General features: G+C 35.0%; 1 protein-coding gene across 13 annotated transcripts in view; it reads left to right on the forward strand.

Moving 5' to 3' along the window:
• The window catches only part of SOX6 (SRY-box transcription factor 6), a 498,819-nt gene that overhangs the window by 292,729 nt on the left and 186,864 nt on the right, over positions 1-19,226 (forward strand). For all 13 annotated transcript variants that reach the window (XM_070933721.1, XM_070933755.1, XM_070933739.1 and 10 more), the window contains one exon: positions 8,249-8,338. In XM_070933721.1, coding sequence (XP_070789822.1) covers positions 8,249-8,338 — 90 coding nt within the window. The remainder of the gene's footprint in view (positions 1-8,248; positions 8,339-19,226) is intronic.

Genomic DNA, 19,226 nt, shown 5'->3' on the forward strand with positions numbered 1-19,226 from the left:
TGGATCCTTTAAGAGACTCTCTACTCCACAATGTTATTTAATATTCATTCAATAGTGATCTTTCACTAGTGAAATATTCTTGATTGTTTGCTTTAACCTTCTGAGTTGGAAGTCTTTGACATAATCAAGAATATCTGCATTGATTTATGCATTTGGATAAAATACAAAAAGAATTCAGGGTGGTAGGTTAGTGCTGGAAAGAAAGGCGGGTGATACTTTAAATATGAGAATTTAAATATTGTGTTTTTTCCATATTATTTTGGGGAAAAAAGAAGTAGATGCTGTTTATGTTTTGGTGTAAAATATACATGAGGGAATAGAATTAAAAACTTTCCGTCTTCGTGCCAGACCTCTATTTGCATCATTAGTTTGATTTTCTGCAACAGAAAAATATTGGGGACAGATTTCCATCTCTTTATTCACTGTAAAACCAGTTGAGACCAAAGGCCAACATTTGGTTCTTAGAGTGGCCAAGACCATAGCTATGGGAACACCACAAATGTGATGGCAGCCTTTCCCTAATCTTAACCAAATTCCTTTTTTTAATGTTAACCAAATTCTTTTCCCTAATGTTAAGCAAACTGGGGCCTTGAGAAGCATCCAGTCTGCTCTATTGAAGTTACTGTAAAGCTACAGTGAATAGTAATAGCCTTATCCTTTCTGAAGATGAGGTCCCCATCAACGTTAGTCTCCAGCATGATTTACAAGTAGTTATCAAAAGTAACATTCCTAAATATTGCATTTAGAAGAGTTCATACCAAACAGAATAATATGGAAATCTGGTGTTTTGGACAAATAAACTATATATGGACGGATCTGTAGCATGCTTCCCTCAGTGGTTTGATTCATATTAAATTTGTGTATGGCTACACACACACATACATATATACAGATACGTGTGTATGTGTGTGTATGTGTGTGTGTTTACAAACACACATATTCATACATATATGTACGCCCACACACCATGTTTTTATAGTTTTCTGCATCTGTTTGCTACTATTCAGTGGTGGTCTGGATTTTCACAAAGATAGTAGCCCTAATTGTCCTAACTTGTTGGTGACCCTGTATTTTTCACCAAGTAAGCTTTGCTCATTGAAGAACAAAACATTAATGCAAAGCAGGCTACTAAAAGTTAATATATAATGCAGAGTACTCAAAATTTCAGAAAGTAAAGAACATAATGATAGATTTAACAGTAATAGAGTTGGAGGGGACCTTGGAGGTAATCTAGGCCAACCCCTTGCTCACACAAGAGACCTCTATGTCCATCTTAAATATTCAGCTTACTTAATAACTCTTATAATAATAATAATAGGAAGTGTTAAAACTATAATGTGGAACATATGAATCTCTAAGATATGTTAAGAAGGTACAGAGACTTGCTTTTTGAATGTCAGAAACTTGTTAGTCAATTGTGTGCTTAATAATCAGTATTATAAAGGTTGTTGTTGTTAGTTGCAAAGTCATGTCCAACCCATCATGACTCCATGGACAATGTTCCTCCAGGCCTTCCTGTCCTCTACCATCCTCTGGAGTCCATTTAAGTTCACGCCTACTGCTTCAGTGACTCCATTCAGCCATCTCATTCTCTGTCATCCCTTTCTTCTTTTGCCCTCCATCTTTCCCAGCATTAGGCTCTTCTCTAGTGAGACCTTACTTCTCATTAGGTGGCCAAAGTATTTGAGTTTCATCTTCAGGATCTGGCCTTCTAAAGAGCAGTCAGGGTTAATCTCCTCTAGGACTGACCGGTTTGATCACCCTGCAGTCCAAGGGACTCACAGGAGTCTTCTCCGGCACCATAGTTCAAAGGCCTCAATTCTTTGGCGCTCAGCCTTTCTTATGATCCAACTTTCACAGCCATACATTGCAACTGGGAAAACCATAGCCTTGACTATACGCAACCTTTATTATAAAGGTTAGAATATTTATATGTGTAGTGTAGTACACCTTGAAAGTAACAGTACATATAGCAACAGCACATCTCCATTGGACTTTTAAGTAAAATGTGACTCTTTTATATTAGGTATAAGTGATTACTTCTGTGTGAGTTCTGAGGTTATAAATCACCAGCATTTCACATTATTTTGGGAATTAGAGAAAATGGGTTTTATAGGTATGAAATCCATTGTCAGTGTAATGGAAACAGGCATATAATATAAAAATTCAGGCCACAGTAGGAAAGGGAACAATGAAATGAAAATACTGTTTTCATTTCAGTATTCTGAAAATACTGTTCAGACAGTTTCAAAATATACTTGCATGTAAATAGTTTTACTGATATGTTAAATAACTATCTGTGACATAAGAAATGGATTTGGCTACTACAATGCTCATGGAATCAGCGCTTTCTAGAGTAAACCATATAATTCAATGTCCAAATAGTTGTGTGACAAGACAACTGTATTTTCTCAAGAACTAAATATATTCTTTTATACTAATCCTGCATCTTTTTAGTTGAGCAGTCATTAGCATGTTTATAATGGTTCTAATTTAAAATGACATTTTCTGAATTTTATTCCTGAGTCATTTACAAATTGTTCATATTGGCTAAACAAAGGAAACAGATTGCATTTGATACTTAGTAATTTATCTGAAAGAAGAGAGGGTTAATTGTCTGAAAGTTTTTCTTTGTTTGGAAAAGTTCTCGGTCTCCCTCTTTTTCTCACTTTCTTTCTTCCAGAGGAGTGAGGAAAATGAAAAATTAGGAGCAGGGCAAGACTGACCACTCCTGAAGGGGAGTGTGGAACAGAATTTGAGCTGGCCCAAGATTATCTAAAACAGTTGGTGCATTCCTTAATGATCAAGTGGCTGAGAAGCTCAGCTCTCTCACAGAGCATCTGTGTTGATGTTTATATCTGTGCCTTGTTCTATGGGAAAAGCATGCTTTCTCCTATTTCTCTGCTAAAAATAAAAAGGAATAGAGCATTGTATGAGCTGTTTTTAGAGAACAAAAACATTAGAAAGGTGAAAGGTTTTGTTTTTTAGTAAATAAATTAAAAGAATAAATGTCAGGGCAGAATCTTGGTTATCCCCATTTATGAGGATGGAAACAAAATGAGGGAGGGCATTTTAGAAGTGTATGGCATTTTATCTATGTGCATTGAAATGTTCATTAGGGTTTGTTTTCTTTTTAAATAACAGCTATATAAGCTCTTTTCCCAGTCAAGTTCAGCTTAGATAACAAGCCTGGCAACAACTAAAATTTATATCCCAATATTTGGAAAGCCCAGATTTTCAATCAGAGCTAGTAATAGTTTGGGAATATCTTAGAGTTCAGAAATCTAGGAACTCTAGTTTGCAGACCTCATTTTTTTGAATGGATTGAGAAAATTGTAACTGAAGTGTAGGCTCTGAAGTTTAACTTAGCATAGAAATATGTCTTACTAAAGAGGTACAAGATTAGATATGTGGGTTTGTTAAATCTTAATATATAATGCTTAGAGATATTATTGTACGAGGCAGAGATTAAATGGTGAATGACTGAAGTTTCTTCATCTATCAAGTCAGTCTGTTTACCTTCATCATTTGATAACTTTCTAAGTTCTTCAGTCAAGGGGATTCTCAAAATGATGTTGCCATTCCTACCATAGCAATTTGGGAGCCATTGCCAAACTCTTTCCTAGTAAAGGGACTAAACACTTTAGCAGGAGATGCAAAACTTTCAAAAGAGGATGGGCTGGATGGTTGATGTGCCATTAAGTCAGTGAAAATTCTTAGGAAGTATATAGACTTTTTCTAATATGAAAGAGGGTGTGCAAAATAATTTTTGTTAATGATTAAAATAATCACATCTTTGTGATTATTCTTTGGAAGTGATTCCTGGCCTTCTCTGCATATAGGTATGCACCAACACACTTCGTTTGAGAAACATGAAAATAGCCGTTGCTTCATGTGATAGCTCTATCAGCAAATCCTGAGACTTGCTGTCCTTCGTTGCTTGCTAAATACTGTAAGGCAGCTGTTTCATTCTGAGTGACACAAACTGAGTAAATTGGCAATGCTGCAGGAAGTTTGCAGGCCAACTTCTGTAAGGAAGGTCAAGTTGTTTTCTTGGTGGAATTAAAACTTTACACATGCAGTTTATAATAATGATGAAAATATTTAAGAGGTGCTTCAGATAATAACTGAAAAGGAAGGTAGGCATGCCAACACAGATGAGTAAAGGAAAATTGCTAAACAAAATTGAAAATATAAAATCAGAAACCTCTGCAAGGAGCAAATCTATCTATGTGGTCACTAGGCATCAGAAGGAACATTACGGCACATAATTAATCATCAATCTTATAAGGAACATGAGAAAAACAGCAGAAAATAAAGGGGAACCAAGAAAAAAGAAATAAAGATGAATAAGTTACACAGATATCACAGGAGATATCATATAGAGTTCTATTTCACATGTCAAGAAACGGATGTCATGGAATGCTGTAATGTGCAAAATTTTGACATAGCAACATAGGTGAACTACTATGATTTAGAAATGTGTGCAATCTAAATTATAATGGCTTATTTAATGCAACATCTTGCTTAACCCATGTTTTGGCAGTACTTGTGAATGAAGCCAGAGCTTGGTCTTGAAATTTTTGCATAGTTCATGTTTTATTGGAATCTTTTTTCTTCAATTGTCACCCCCTCTCACCATTTAAGCTGGAGTTGATTTGTTCTAGATGAAATAAAAGGAAATGAAAGCTGAGTTAATAAGTTGGACAAAGAAGCTGTCTGTATAAAGCAGGCATAGTGCCAACAGTATGCTTTGGATACCTCTTATGATGACCAGTCACTTTCAATTTTGGGCCAGTAAAGTTAATATATTATTATCTTGTTCTATTTCACTATGATTTCGCATGGTGAGAATTGATATTACAATGGAGGGAAGTTCTAATTAGAGTTTGCCCCTAATTTTGTAAACACTGCTCTGGCCGCTTGCATATTTTACAAGTGGTTTTAAAAGTCTTATTTTGATGGTTTGTTTTTAATCCCTTTTGCTTGACTGTCTCTAAATGTAAAGATGGATTGTAAAGTTGAATTAAACAGTAAGATGGGACATTGATATAGTGACTGTGTGAAATTGATACAAAATAATTAAAGTGTAAAGTCAATGTTGAAATGGAGTATATGAAAGAAGAGAAACTACAGAAATCCTAAGGTATTTTAAAATGTAATGATCATTCTTCATTGCTCCAGTTATAAATATAGACTGAACTTTAATAATGTAAACAGAACTTGGTTGTTTTCTTTCAAAATAAATAATGTTTTCTTGACTATGATTTCAAGAGAGTTGCTTATCTTTCAGATATTGCTAGTCCTCTCCATCACAGAAGCCTTTTCTATTGCAATATAGGAAGAGAGGGAGATTTGAATGAAATTTTCTTCAAACTCCTCCATGTATTGCTTAAAATATTTCATACATTTCCAATAATTAATAAATCATTAATGTGTTTGTCTTTTGTGTCTGTGAAATGCCTAGACATTGCCAAGATTGTATGTAAACAAACCATGTTTTAGAAATAATAACAGTTATTATCAGATAATAATATCAGATATGATATTATCAAGTATGATAAACAAGCAATACACTTTTAAAGAAGTATATTTTAAAAAGTGAGCTTTTCATGGCAGTGATAGTTTTCAATTATATGAATTGTATAACTATGTACTTTATTGAGACGTAGAAGGTTGAAGGTATCTTGAAATAATAAGGTATTTAACCATTAGTATTCTTTTAAAACCACATTTCTTTGTATCTAAGAAGAAGCTAGGAATATCCTGAAACAGAATTATTTTTCTTTGCTTCTTCCTTCATCCGGAAATTAAAGGAAAAGGCAAAGTTATTGAGGCATTATGAAATACCAATATACTTTAGGCTTATGTAGAAAATATTGAACTTTTCCATGGGAATTTATTGGTATAATAATTGTTCAATTTTAGCACACTCCACCATTTTGTAATATTATGATCTAATATTTAAGAATTTTGGATGAATTTGCCTAATCATAAAGTTTTAGATACTTTCTTCAAAAACCATAATCTTGTGAAGAAAATATGTCCTATCAGAACAATAAACTGTATCAGTTTCATCTGTTGATTTTAAAAAGAAAAAGCTGATTAGTGTGTGAAAAAGGGTATGTAAAAGCTTGTTAGTATATGGAAAAGAAATTTACAAAGAAATGCACATTTGTCACTTTATTGTTCTCTGTGGAAATTTCTTATAAGATTCCAAAAGTGCTGAAAATTAACACTGTCTGAATATGTCTTAATTCTCTAATATATTTTACACTAATATAGGAATAGAGTAGTGGTAATAATAGTGGTATTGGGAGAAAGCCTCTTAGCTAAAATACTATTACTTTATGTAAATGTCAGCTTAAAGCCAACATTATTTTTGTGGGGGTGAGAATGATTAAAATTTTGTCTGGGCACAAGAGAGTCATCTTTATAAACTGATAATATCATAGGCAACAAATTATAATGTTCTATTGATAATTGGTGGTTAGTTGTTCTATTATTTGGCCAAAATTCATAAGAGTAATAAAAGCTTGTGATTGTTAAGATTAAATTGTTTGTTTTATGGTATAACAAGTATTTTAATGCTGCCTTTTACAACTTAAAGCCTCTTAATTTTGTTCTTGTTCATTGTTTTTTTTCTTTCCGTTTTAAAAGGATGTAATTAGTAAATTGGCTTTTCTACTAAAATATTACTTGGTGGAAAAGAAATAAGCGGCATTGTCTTTCCAAGGATGTTCATATACTCTTGTAGATACAACTTGTAAAAAAGTTTTGCAGTAAGCTTTTCTTCTGATAAATTGGTAATATGTATGCAGTTACAGGACTGATTATTTTTACATGGACCTGCTGCATGCAGATGTTACACTAAACTATGATTTAGAGTTTTTCAAGAAATAAGCAATAGTGAGCCTCAGCGAAGTAAATGCATATTTTTAGTGTTTAAGGTTATATTTTAAAAGAGCTGCAATTTTTACCTGCTGTGTTTATTGGGAGTACAGAAAGGATAAAGGATAAAAAGAGAGAGGAAGCTAGCCATAATTAGAATTGGAGCCATAGTCATCATTAGTTGCCACTTGGAGGGAACTGATATGGTTTAGTACATAGATTGAAACACTAGATAGCTGATTGATTCTCTCGCTTTCTATAAAGATTACTCCAAGTGTTGGAGCAATGATGGGTAAAACAAAAGTCTTGGGCCCAGTTCAGAATAGAACAATAACATAAATCTTCCTGTTACCAGAAGGTGAGCAGGGAACTTAAAACTCTATTTTGTGATTTGTGTTCATTACAAGTGAGAGTAGTTGGCTGGGAAAATAACTACCACATGATGTTTTTGGCTTTTTAATAAGCTGCAGACACCCCCACTAGATTTAGCCTACATGTCCCTCTCTACTGTCAGTAAGATTGGTTCAAACCACTGTTCTAGCTGACAGTAAAGTTAATTTTACTGTGATTTGCAGCTGAAAAGAAAATGGCAAATATCTAGTTTGTCTTCGCTCCCAATGTGTACACATCCATCCTCCTTCTATAGACACCTGTGCTTTTTCTTTCTTTTTTTTTTTACTGCGTAGTAGTTAAACTTTTGCCTTTTGATATGTTGGTTTGAATTCCAGCAGAAATAGCTTTATGAAAGCTAGAGTGCTGTAGAAATTAAGGTGCTGGATTAGAAGAAGGGAAATCCAGGTTCAAATTTTACCTTCAGGCACAGAAGCTCACCAATCACTTTCTTCAGGCCAGTTTAACGCACAAAATGTGGTTGTTAGATGAAATAGGAGGAAGAAGTAACAATGTAGGCCACCTTGATTTATACCAAAGTCAGGGTACAAATCTAATAAATAAATTGATTGCACAATCTTTCCATAATATACATACAAACCATACATAATATGTATAGCACAGGCAATTTTCTTTCTAGTGTCGTCATTAAATGGGGGTGGTGGTAGAGGAAATTAAAATTCTCCCTATCTAACTTGAGTGCTCTTGAGAACCTGGTAGCTTCTCATGTAAATTCCTCTGGAAGGTTAGGACAATATAGCTCTGGCATCATTCTTTATTTAGAAAGCTGAATATATTTTTATTCATTGACTGTCTTCAAGTACACCAGCAGGTAATAGGATGCTGCTATCATAATGCAGGAGGCATGCCATTTCCTTGAAGCCACATTTTCTGGAAAAGGCTGCTCAAACAGTTTGTCTGTTGACTTCATGTGAACTTTTGCTAATACTTTCACCTTTCTTTATAGATTCATCTTGCATGGAAAAACTACTTTCTAAAGACTGGAAGGAGAAAATGGAGAGATTAAACACAAGTGAACTCCTTGGAGAAATAAAAGGTAAACTCTAATATGGATATAATGTCTTAATCTAGAGAAGTAGTCCTCTAAAAACATTGATGGATGATAAATTCCCAGGAATGCTAATCCATCCTTTATATGTAATTTGAAGCAAATGGGTAGAGGCTCCTCTTGAATGTTTGGTTTTATGTTCACATGGATTTTATTTTATATTTAGCCTTGTCTCAATGCGGATGAACTCTGTGGGATGAGATTGATTCTGATGCCTGTGTTGGTGGTATGCTTGGTTCATCTATCACAGGGGTGTCAAACTCTTTTTCATTGAGGGCCGCATCGCGGTTGTGTTTGACCTGGGGGGGGGCTGGAGTGTGTGTGACCAGGGTGGGTATGGCCAGCTCGATGTCACTCGTGTCAGGGACTCCTGTGGTAGCTCAAGTGCTCTGCCAGCAAAAACGGGCTCCTGAGCTGCAATTTTGGCTGCAATTGCCTCCCGCAACCCTTGCCAGCAAAAACAGAACTCGGGAGGCCACCCTCCCAAGATCCGTTTTTACTGGCAGAGGCACCATGGGCCAGTCCTTTGCTGTTTCCAGGGCAGCCCCATGGGCCAGATCTAATCACCCTGCGGGCAGAATCCGCTCCCCCGGGGCTTGAGTTTGACACCCCTGATCTATCACAAAACAGCCTCTTATTAAGCAGGACCTTGGGAACTCACTGCCACAATGTTTTCTTAGACTTAAATTCCCTTAGATGTTGCAGTCATAGGTGGTCATGAAAAACTTGTCGCATTTTTGATTGAGAACAAAAATTTGGGTTTTTGGTTTCGTATTTCTTTTGTATAGCCATTTCTTTCCTCTTGGAATTATTAATCGTTGTAGTACACATTGTGTAGCAAGTATCTTAAAAACAAACTGAAATGATTAGAGAAAAGAATCCCAAATAAGAGAAACAAAGGTGTGATCTTCTGAGGAAGAACTGCTCTTTGCACTGATTGCTACTGGGGAATTCTTTATTTTAATTTCCCAATTCTTTGCTTTACTTTAGAAGGAAGAAGTTGTTTTGGAGGATAAATGAAGCTCATAATCTTCTTTTACTGCATTTCTTTTTAAGACATTTGAGTTATGCGGAAGGTTTGCTGGGGTTAAAAAAAAAAGTTTTTCTGCCAGTATCACACATGTTGGAACAGTACAACATATAGAATAAATGGTATATGTTGCAAAATAGACATGGTTTTTAGCATTAGATTTTGTAATATGTGAGTATTTTTCTTCGTAGATGAGACTTTAAAAATTACTTCCCCTCTCCATGGGCAATTAGTCTGTTTGCAATATTTTATGAGAGGACCTATTCTGGATCAAGCCAAAGGCTTATTCTAGCCCTAGGTTTTGTTCCCACAGTTGGCAGCTAAATGCCTGTGGGAAGCCCAAAATCAATGTGTAAGTGCAAAAACATTCCCTCATGTTCTTGTGCAAGTAATAACTCAGTGCTGGACGCAATATGTAGCCATTATAATAGCCTATGATAGCCATTGACATCCTTATTTTCCATGAATTAATGTCCTTTTAACACTTTCCAAGTTGATTCTACAATTTCACCAGATAATTCTCCTGTACATGTCCCAATGTAAAGACTGAATTATATTGAATATCTTGCCTCTCATGGTTTTGATTTGCTCACATGTATCACTTTTAATTAGTTTTGTGAAGTGTTCTAAATGTCGGTTGTATTGTATGTTGGCCACTTAATGTGAGATGGGCAGACAGATAAATTTGATAATAAAATAAATTAAAAATGAATAAAAACTCTTTTCTATCTTACCAATTTCTTTTGTTCGCATGCATCTTTTAGGCAGGAGATGTTCTCAAGAGGATTATAGCTCTAAGCAACTAAATTCTAGTTTAATTTCAAGAACCCTCAAGATTCTTGAGGGAAAAAATGATTCAAGATAAATAGTTATTGTGATGAAGGGGATCCTTCCCAGTATACTATGATTAATGATGGACGTCTACTCTTTTTCTAAAGAGCAGCTACTACTGGTCTAATAGGGCTATTTCTGGATTCTTCTGATTATTTAGAAGACTTGTTAGAGAATGTGGAATTTGGGGCATGTATGCCAGTGGCTAGTATTGGTGTGCCCATAGCTTCTCACAGGAAACATACATTGCTGTAGTCCCAGTCTAACCCATGTAAATGACAAATTTGGAATGTTAATAGATTTTTAGGAAGTTTTATAGGAAGACATTTGTGGAAGGGTGTATTTGTAATTATACAGATTTCATGGCCTCAGACTCTTGGGCTCTTTATTAGAATGCTCATTGGATTTGTTCTCAAAAACGCACTGTATCCCAAAACTTTGATTGGAAGATGGAAAAAGGATTTCCAATCTTTTTCTAACATCCTTCTGAAGAACTAAACATACTACAACTGTGATGGCGAACCTATGGCACGCATGCAGAGGTGGCACGCAGAGCCCTCTCTGTGGGCACGTGCCCCATCATCAGCTGCTCTTCTGGTTTCTAGTGCACACATGCGCACTGGTCAGCTGGTCTTCGCATGTGCCAGAGTGCCGGAAACCCAAAGACCAGCTGACCAGTGTGCATGCATGCGCCGGCCACCTGGTCTTGGCATTTCCGGTGCTCCGGCATTCATGAAGACCAGCTGGCTGGCATGCGTGCACCAGAAACCCAAACATTAGGTGGCTTTCACCATTCCAGTTTGGGCAATGGTGAAATCCACGTTTTTTTACTACCAGTTCTGTGGGTGTGGCTTGGTGGGCATGGTGTGGCTTGGTGGGCATGGCAGGGGAAGGATACTGCAAAATCTGCATTCCTACCCCACTCAGGAGCCAGCCAGAGGTGGTATTTGCTGGTTCTCTGAACCAGTCAAAATTTCCGCTACCGGTTCTCCAGAACCTGTCAGAACCTGTTGGATTTCACCCCTGGCACTTGGTGCTGAAAAGGTTCACCATCACTCTACTATACTGTTCAATTGAGGTTTTTTTTAACCCTTTAAGTTCCTCTTATTTCTCCTTTAATTTCTCTTATTTCTCTTTTAATTCCCTCCCTATATTCTTTTCTGTTGGAACCTCTTATTTCTCCCCTTCCATTTCAAACTATTAAAATTTTCATTTTCTATTACTTAATGAAAAGAATATGGTATTTATCCCCATTAATTGTTTGTTTTGTAACACCTAACATTGATCTTAAAACATAAAGTTAATATACATCAACTCAAGGCCTGAAACATCATAATTATTCCACTGACATACCCTGTCACGTGTTTATTTTAATTGGCATATAAGCTCCTTTAAGATCATATAAAGAAGTTATGATTGTTCCAGCAGTCTAACAAAAAGGTGGATTGTAAATACTATCTCTGAGCAACGGGTTCTAGTGTCCATTTCTGGAGGAACTTACTACTGAAACATAAACTGTATTTATAGGCATTGTGGCTTAAATGTCACATGCGGTCTTTGTATAGCAGGTTCTATTTTGGGATAGACATTGACTGATGTGAATAGCTTTGCCCACTGAAGAAAGGCATTTGCATTGTGAAGTGCTCTGACTACGCAGATGACTTGCAGGCTCTTTTTACATTTCTCGCTGGGTTTTAAATGACTTCACATAAGGAGATATTTTCAAATCAAACCAGTGTGCGGTGTGGTTATGTGGATTATTTGTAATTTCAGTGTTATAATAATAGTTAACAAACAGGAAGGTTCAGGCAGGTTTCTAAACTTTAAAAGCTTGGCAAAGAACTTCAACTCTGTAAGAGATTCCATCTACAGTGCAGGCAAAAAAATATATTCCACAATCCGTATTGAATTTCATGCTGATAGAAATAGCACTTTCTCCTTTTAGGAGCTAGGAGAAAGACAGCCATGAAGTATAACGGCAAGCATATTTTAATTGTGATGCTTTTCTGGAAATCATGTTGGGACCACGCTGAGAACGTTGTTGTGCTATGTTGTGGTTACAAGTGCTACCTCTTGTTTTAAGAGGAGGAATAATTACTCTTGAATTAAGAACTCAAAAGTGGAAAATATGGGCAAGCTATCAGAAGTTTGAAATCTAAGATAACAGAATACACGAGATCAACCTGAATAAAAAGTTACCATGCTAGTTTGCTTTGCAGTTTATATGAGATGTGTTGAGAATATTTCTTTAACAGTGCAAAACCACTTTTGGCATGTCATGAGTGTATACAATAGTTTACTTTATAAATATATATCTTGCATATATATATATATATATCACAGAAGCAGCCATAGGTTTTTAATTATGCCACTTTGTATGGTTGTAGACATTTCAAAGCTCCCCTTTGTGCTCTGTGTTATAAATGTCTTTTACTTCTTTTGAAGTCTACATGATATACATATGAGCAATTAAAAACACAGCTCAGGCTTGGAGACACTCGGTCTTCTTAATTAAACCTCAAACAAAAGCTACAAGCAAAAAACCCCTCACTTGTATTAGAGTCATTGTTAACTGCTAGGCTTTAGAAAATAAATATACAGGAAAAAGATCAGTTGGTTCCAATTAGAGAAATCAGTGTAAATATTGAATACAAGGGGCCAGGGGAAACCCCTTAAAATTAATACCAGGTCCTAATTAGTAATATACTACAGGGCATAACTTTATTTTTAGTAATGAATTAGTTAAAGTGATCAGATGGCCAGTATGTGTTTTAGGGTTACTATTTCATAAAAAATGGATGGGGGAAAAATTTAAAGTCTGTCAAAGCTACAGCCATCCAAAATTAAATATATTAGTGTTGTATTAATATCTATGGAAAAGTTTGTAAATTGACTCTTTTCTAAATAGAAAGAGTTGGGAAATAAAGTCCTTAATTTAAAGTTAAAACATATATTTAAGTAGCATTGCTTAAATTTGGTTTAACTTTTTCCAATATGCACATTAAAGTGAGAGCTGATAAAGTCAGAGAACTGTACCTTAAACTTTGCAATTAAGCACCACTGAAGACAGTATGGAGTCAGAGTTTCGTACTGTCCATTTGAAAACATCAAAGGTGTGAAGCATTTTCAAAATGGGAATGGATTTAGAATAATGATTCTTTTTTGTATTCATTAGATCATGTGGGCAGGGCATCACATAGCTGACAAGGAAGGACATGCCTTCCAGGTTGGCCTTTTTTTTTTTTTAAATGTATTTTACATACATGTATATCATTGAAAATTATACTCGTCATTTCCTATGCAGTAGCAAGCATGGCTTTTATATTTCTGTCTGTCCTTAAGGAAATTCTGCCTGTCCTTAAAGAAATTCAACTCTGTTCATGGTTTTCCTTGTATCTTGTGCTCTGTATTTGTAAGCTGACTAATCTAGAGTATAGGCGATACTTTAAAATTTTTTTCATTTAGTCAGGAAAAAAAGTCAGCATGAATTAGCTGTTCAGTAACTGGCATGGCTTCCCACCTTCCCAGAAAGATGTAGTATCATTTGAACTTGTGCATGTAGTCCTCAATTTACAACCACAATTGAGCCCAACATTTCTGTTGCTAAGTGAAACATTTAAGTGAATTTTGCCCCATCTTACAACCTTTCTCTCCACAGTTGCTAAGTGAATCACTGCAGTTGTTAAATTAGTAGCATAGTTGTTAAGCGAATCTGGTGTCCCCATTGGCTTTGTTTACCAGAAGGTCACAAAAGGAACACATTTATTTTATTTTATTTTTATTTTATTTTGAATTTGTATACCGCCCTTCTCCCTGAGGACTCAGGGCGGTGAACAGCCAAGTAAAAACATCAAGTACAAATATTAAAATACAGTTAAAATATACATATATAAATTTGGCCCCATTAATTAAAAACAATAAACAAAACACTTAAAAACACTTAAAAAATTAGGCCAGCCCGGCTTGCTGGAAAAGGAAGGTTTTAACCCAGGACCAGTGGTGAAATCTAAAATTTGTTACTACCAGTTCTGTGGGCGTGGCTTGGTGGGGGGGATGTGACTGGGTGGGCGTGGCCAATTTTTTTTTAAAAAACCATTTTTTCTACAATGTCTTCGGCGAAGAGGTTGTAAAAAAATGCTTTCAAAAGGCTCTGACGATCCCAGCTGAGTTGCCTGATCGGCAGAGGCTTTTTTTCTTTTAAATGCCTCTGACGATCAGGCAACTCAGCTTGGATCATCAGAGTCTTTTAAAAGAAAAAAAGCCTCTGCCGATCAGGCAACTCAGCTGGGATCATCAGAGGCATTTAAAAGAAAAAAAGGGCTTTTTTCTTTTAAATGCCTCTGACAATCCAAGCTGAGTTGCCCGATCAGCAGAGGCTTTTTTTCTTTTAAAAGCCTTTGATGATCCCAGCTGAGCCACACGATCATCAGAGGCTTTTTTTTTTACTTTTAAAAGCATATTTTCGGCCGAAGAGGTTGTAGAAAAAATGCTTTTAAAAGTAAAAAAAAAAAGCCTCTGATGATCGTGCGGCTCAGCTGGGCATGGGGGGAGGGCAGGGATTTTTGCTACTGGTTCTCCAAACTACCCGCCTCCATCGCTACCGGTCCGAACCGGGAGCATTTCACCCCTTCCCAGGACACTGCAACTTTCATAAGTATGAACCATTTGCCAAGCATCCAAATTTTGATTACGTGACCACGGGGATGCTGCAATGGTTGTAAGTGTGAAAAACAGTCATAAGTCACTTTCTTCAGTACTGTTGTAAATTTGAACGGTCATTAAATGAATTGTTGTAAGTCAAGAACTACCTCTCTTGTAACAAGTGAAATTCTCCCCACTTTTATAAAAAAAAGTTCTAATTAATAATATAATGTGAGCTGAACTGCTATATAAACTTGTAAAACAAACAAATACTACTGCTGAATAGATATATTGAATGAAAAATGTGTTGTTTTTTTTGTTGGTTAGAACCTGACAAATGTTTGTAATTCTCTTTCAGCATTATGTTGGCATGACCAGGTTGCCCATTTGATGGGCAAAATATCTTTGGATTTAGTGAAATTTCTATTAAAGGAAGAATAATGATGTTAACATTCTATCCGTAGAGTTATGAGAATACAGAACAAGGATAAGAGTTCCTTTGTTATAATGGAATGGGGCTTAACCTGATAATTCAGGACTTAATACTATTCCATTTCTTCAGATCTATGAATTGTATTTATTACTTGAAGGAAGCTATACATGGCCAAGTTTGTTTGTGATATGTACCATGGCTAATTACACAGTTCTGTTGGATGGTGGTGAGAATTTTTACAGTGTGCAAGATGAAATGGAAGTATAATGTTATTATGTGTGCAATAGATTATAGACTGCCCTCTGAATACATCTTGTGGAATTGGCTGCCAGCAAATGGTAGTTTTATCCCTTGTCTCTTTAAATCTCATTTGACATATTTGTATTTGAATTATGAAAAACAAATGCTATAGAATAATCATTCCAATATATACTGTACATGGGGGTTATACTATGCTAAATCATTATTTACTCAGCCATAGTTTATTTAATAAATCACAATTGTCGGAGTTCACATAATATGCTAAAACATAGTTCCACACAACTATGTCTTAGCATGTTATGTGGATTCACTCATATAAAGTAATTGTTTTGAAATGTAATATGAATAATTTTCTCATTTGATTTATTATTGGGGCATTAATCATATTTATTTGGCCTCCTTAATACTAAATATATCAATGCTGTGAAAGCTTTGAAGGAAAATAATCCTGGCATTTGTAAAGTTGCTTTATAGACTGATCAGTTTGCTTGCTTATGTTTAGAACAAATTGTAATGCCTATTAAGATTTGTTTAAATAGGTTTCCATCACAACAGGTGCACAATTATTTTATGAGTAAAATATTATAAGCTTTCTAAATTAGCCAGGGCAAAATGCAAGTTGCTTGATTAAATAATCAAACCTGATGCTTAAAATGCACCTGATTTCCACAGGAATTTTAAGATTCAAAGTTTCAATCTATTTGGAAGGTTTTCTTCTACTCTATAGAAATTTTAGTAAGTAAGCAAATACTTATATTTGCATTTTACATAATTTCCCTTATATTGTACGGAGAGGGAAAACCACTAAATTGGAGTTAATACAGTAATAAGATTTGCTGAATGTATTAGATCCTATATTAAAAATAGGGAAATGTCATGCATAATGGTTTGATAGTGTCCAATTATTTAGAATAAGGCTACTACAACAGGGCTGCTAAAATCTGTCTGGTTATTAGATGGCAACAAAGAAGTAAAGTTTTTTTTCCTGTCTGCTTCTATGCTGCTGTCTACTATTTTCCAAATTTTGGAAGCCCAGATAAAGTAGATCTAATCTAGAAATGTAACTCTCCAATTTATTAATACAATGCTAATTTTTATTACTGCAACATTGTCTAGTTAAGTCTTCTCACAGGGATATAATAATAAATAAATCAATAAATCTTAAACTCGTGTATGATTAACCATTCTAGGCAACATCCGTATTTTAATGTTTGGATAGGTTTTTACATTGAGATAAGAAAATATAGGCAAAATCATTTGAATTAAAGTGTAGATGTGGCATTTGCAAAGTTGAAGATCAATTCATATGGTACATATTTACAAGTACTGAGCATTCTCTGAATTTGAATTGTCACTTGATAGCTACTCCTACAGATGATCTTACAAACTGGTAAACTGAGAATATCAGAGAAAGTATGGCACCAATTACAAAGATGTCTTACATCCACTCTACTATATTGAAAAGATAATATATATTGTTCTGGCTTGGACCTCATAGCAGTTTAGAAAGTTGCTGTACATCAGGTCAAACTATTTGCCATATTTGCCCAATCTTATCTTATTGATTGGCATTAGGTTTCCAAAGTCATCAGTTGTTTATCAACTTACCTTCTAGATTAATAGATCCTGCCAATATCTCATCTACTTATCTACTAAGATATACTATCTTACCTATGATTTTCTAAATGCCAAGCTTTTGCTCAGTCTTGAATCTACAGTTTCACCTCCAATATTGATAACTGCAAAATATATTGATAAAATAATATTCTAAGATAAAAATTAAATTATAACCAATCAAATTATCTTAATGGATTGAGTACTTGTGTATATTTACACACAAATATGCACATTCATACACACATACACATCCAACAAACACATTTTTTTCTCTCTTCAGAGTTGAAGAAAGAATCTGGAAGAATTCCAAACCACAAAAATTAAGAATGGAGCAAGGAGGCAACAAAAAATGTAAATGCTGCTTTCTGCCTCTGCATATGTTGAATTTAAATAATTGTGTTGATGCATCAGTAATAGTAATTACTCATAAAAATTAGGGTCCTTATTTTGGGCAGCAATATATTTAAGTAGAGATGAAATTAGATGCAATTTATATTAATTAAGGATAATATGAACATTATGTGAGTGGTTGACATTTCTATTATTTTGAAAGCATGCCACAGTATCTGAAGATGCAACTCTAATGTGACTTTGAAAAGCTGTAGATTGACATGTACCCCTAGAGTGTTTTGTACTACAATAAAAGACACACAACTCTAATCCTATGGCATAAAAATTAATGCTCAGGTTTCATTGGGTGATTCAGCTAATGGTTGTAGAATTTATTTTAATATTAACCAGAAAACTGCTTTTCTCTGGACAGTACTAATGCATTTTTGAATAGATGCAATAAAATTACAGAAACATCTGGAGAGGAAAAACAAATTTTACTCAGTTTTTAGAATGTCAGAAGGGGTAGTTAGATCAACCTCTTAGTACTTTATAACTGAATTTAGATGTCAACAGAGAGGTGAAAACTGCAGGCTGAATAAAGTTACATCTTGAACATAGATAACTCCTTATTTTGGTTTAAGTGTACATTGGAAAATTAAGGATATAGCTTTGAATTCATCATCAATTTCAAAAACTAGAAATGAACATTTCAAGATAAATTCAGTTTTGCAACATTTATCACATTGTTTCTTTGTGAAGAAAAATTGTATGAAAATTATACTGGATGGATAACATTGATATTGATACAACATGATTGATACTATAGGTAGTCCTTGACTTATAACCATTCCTATAGTGACCGTTTGAAATTACAACAGCACTGAAAAAAGGAACTTATTTTTCACAGTTGTGACTGTTGCAGCATCCCCATGGTCATGTGATCAAAATTTGGGCACTTGGCAACTGGCATTTATTTACAAAGGTTGTAGCAACCCAAAGTCATCACCTTTTGTGATCACCTTTTGTGACAAGCAGTCAATGGGGAAGCCAGAATCACTTAAGAACTGTGTTACTAACTTCACTTAACTGTGGCAAGAAAGGTCATAAAATGGGGCAAAACTCACTTAACAACTGTCTTGCTTACCAACAGAAATTTTGGTCTTAATTGTGCTTGTAAGTCACGGACTATCTAATTGTAGCTTTACAAGCAAAATTTCTGAATCATTTTGCGATTCAGCTCTCAAATGGAAAAAAAAAAATTCCCAAAATCAGTAGGCCCATCAAAGTGCAAACGATATGTACAAACACAATATGATATGTACATGCAACACTGGTGCAAATCATAATAATCTGTGCATTCTATGTGATCTTTTGAAGTGGAGATATGGATATGTAAGTCTGGCATTTTCTGCATGCTCCATAATGGAGCTAAAGCTCCTTCTTAAATGTGGTACGTGCAAATCCATGGTCATAAATTTTGTGGTTTCAGTAAAAGATGCAGAACCTCTGTCTTATCTCCAAATTTTCTGGGTGGTCCTGTACATATTCTTAAATTTGCTTTTGATAGAAAGGCAAGAAGATCTCAAGGTGCATATTTCAGGCCTTGCCAAATTATAAATTATCTCTAGTCTTTTCCCTGCTCATATTGTGGTGTTGGGGTGACTGTTGAGTTGCTGGATATATTTGTAACTAACCAAGTAAACAGTAAGGCACTGTGCTGAGATATTGTG

This window comes from Pituophis catenifer, unplaced genomic scaffold (assembly GCF_029215685.1).
Source record: "Pituophis catenifer annectens isolate HBS135680 unplaced genomic scaffold, rPitCat1.0.hap2 SCAF_1, whole genome shotgun sequence".
Lineage (NCBI taxonomy): Eukaryota > Metazoa > Chordata > Lepidosauria > Squamata > Colubridae > Pituophis > Pituophis catenifer.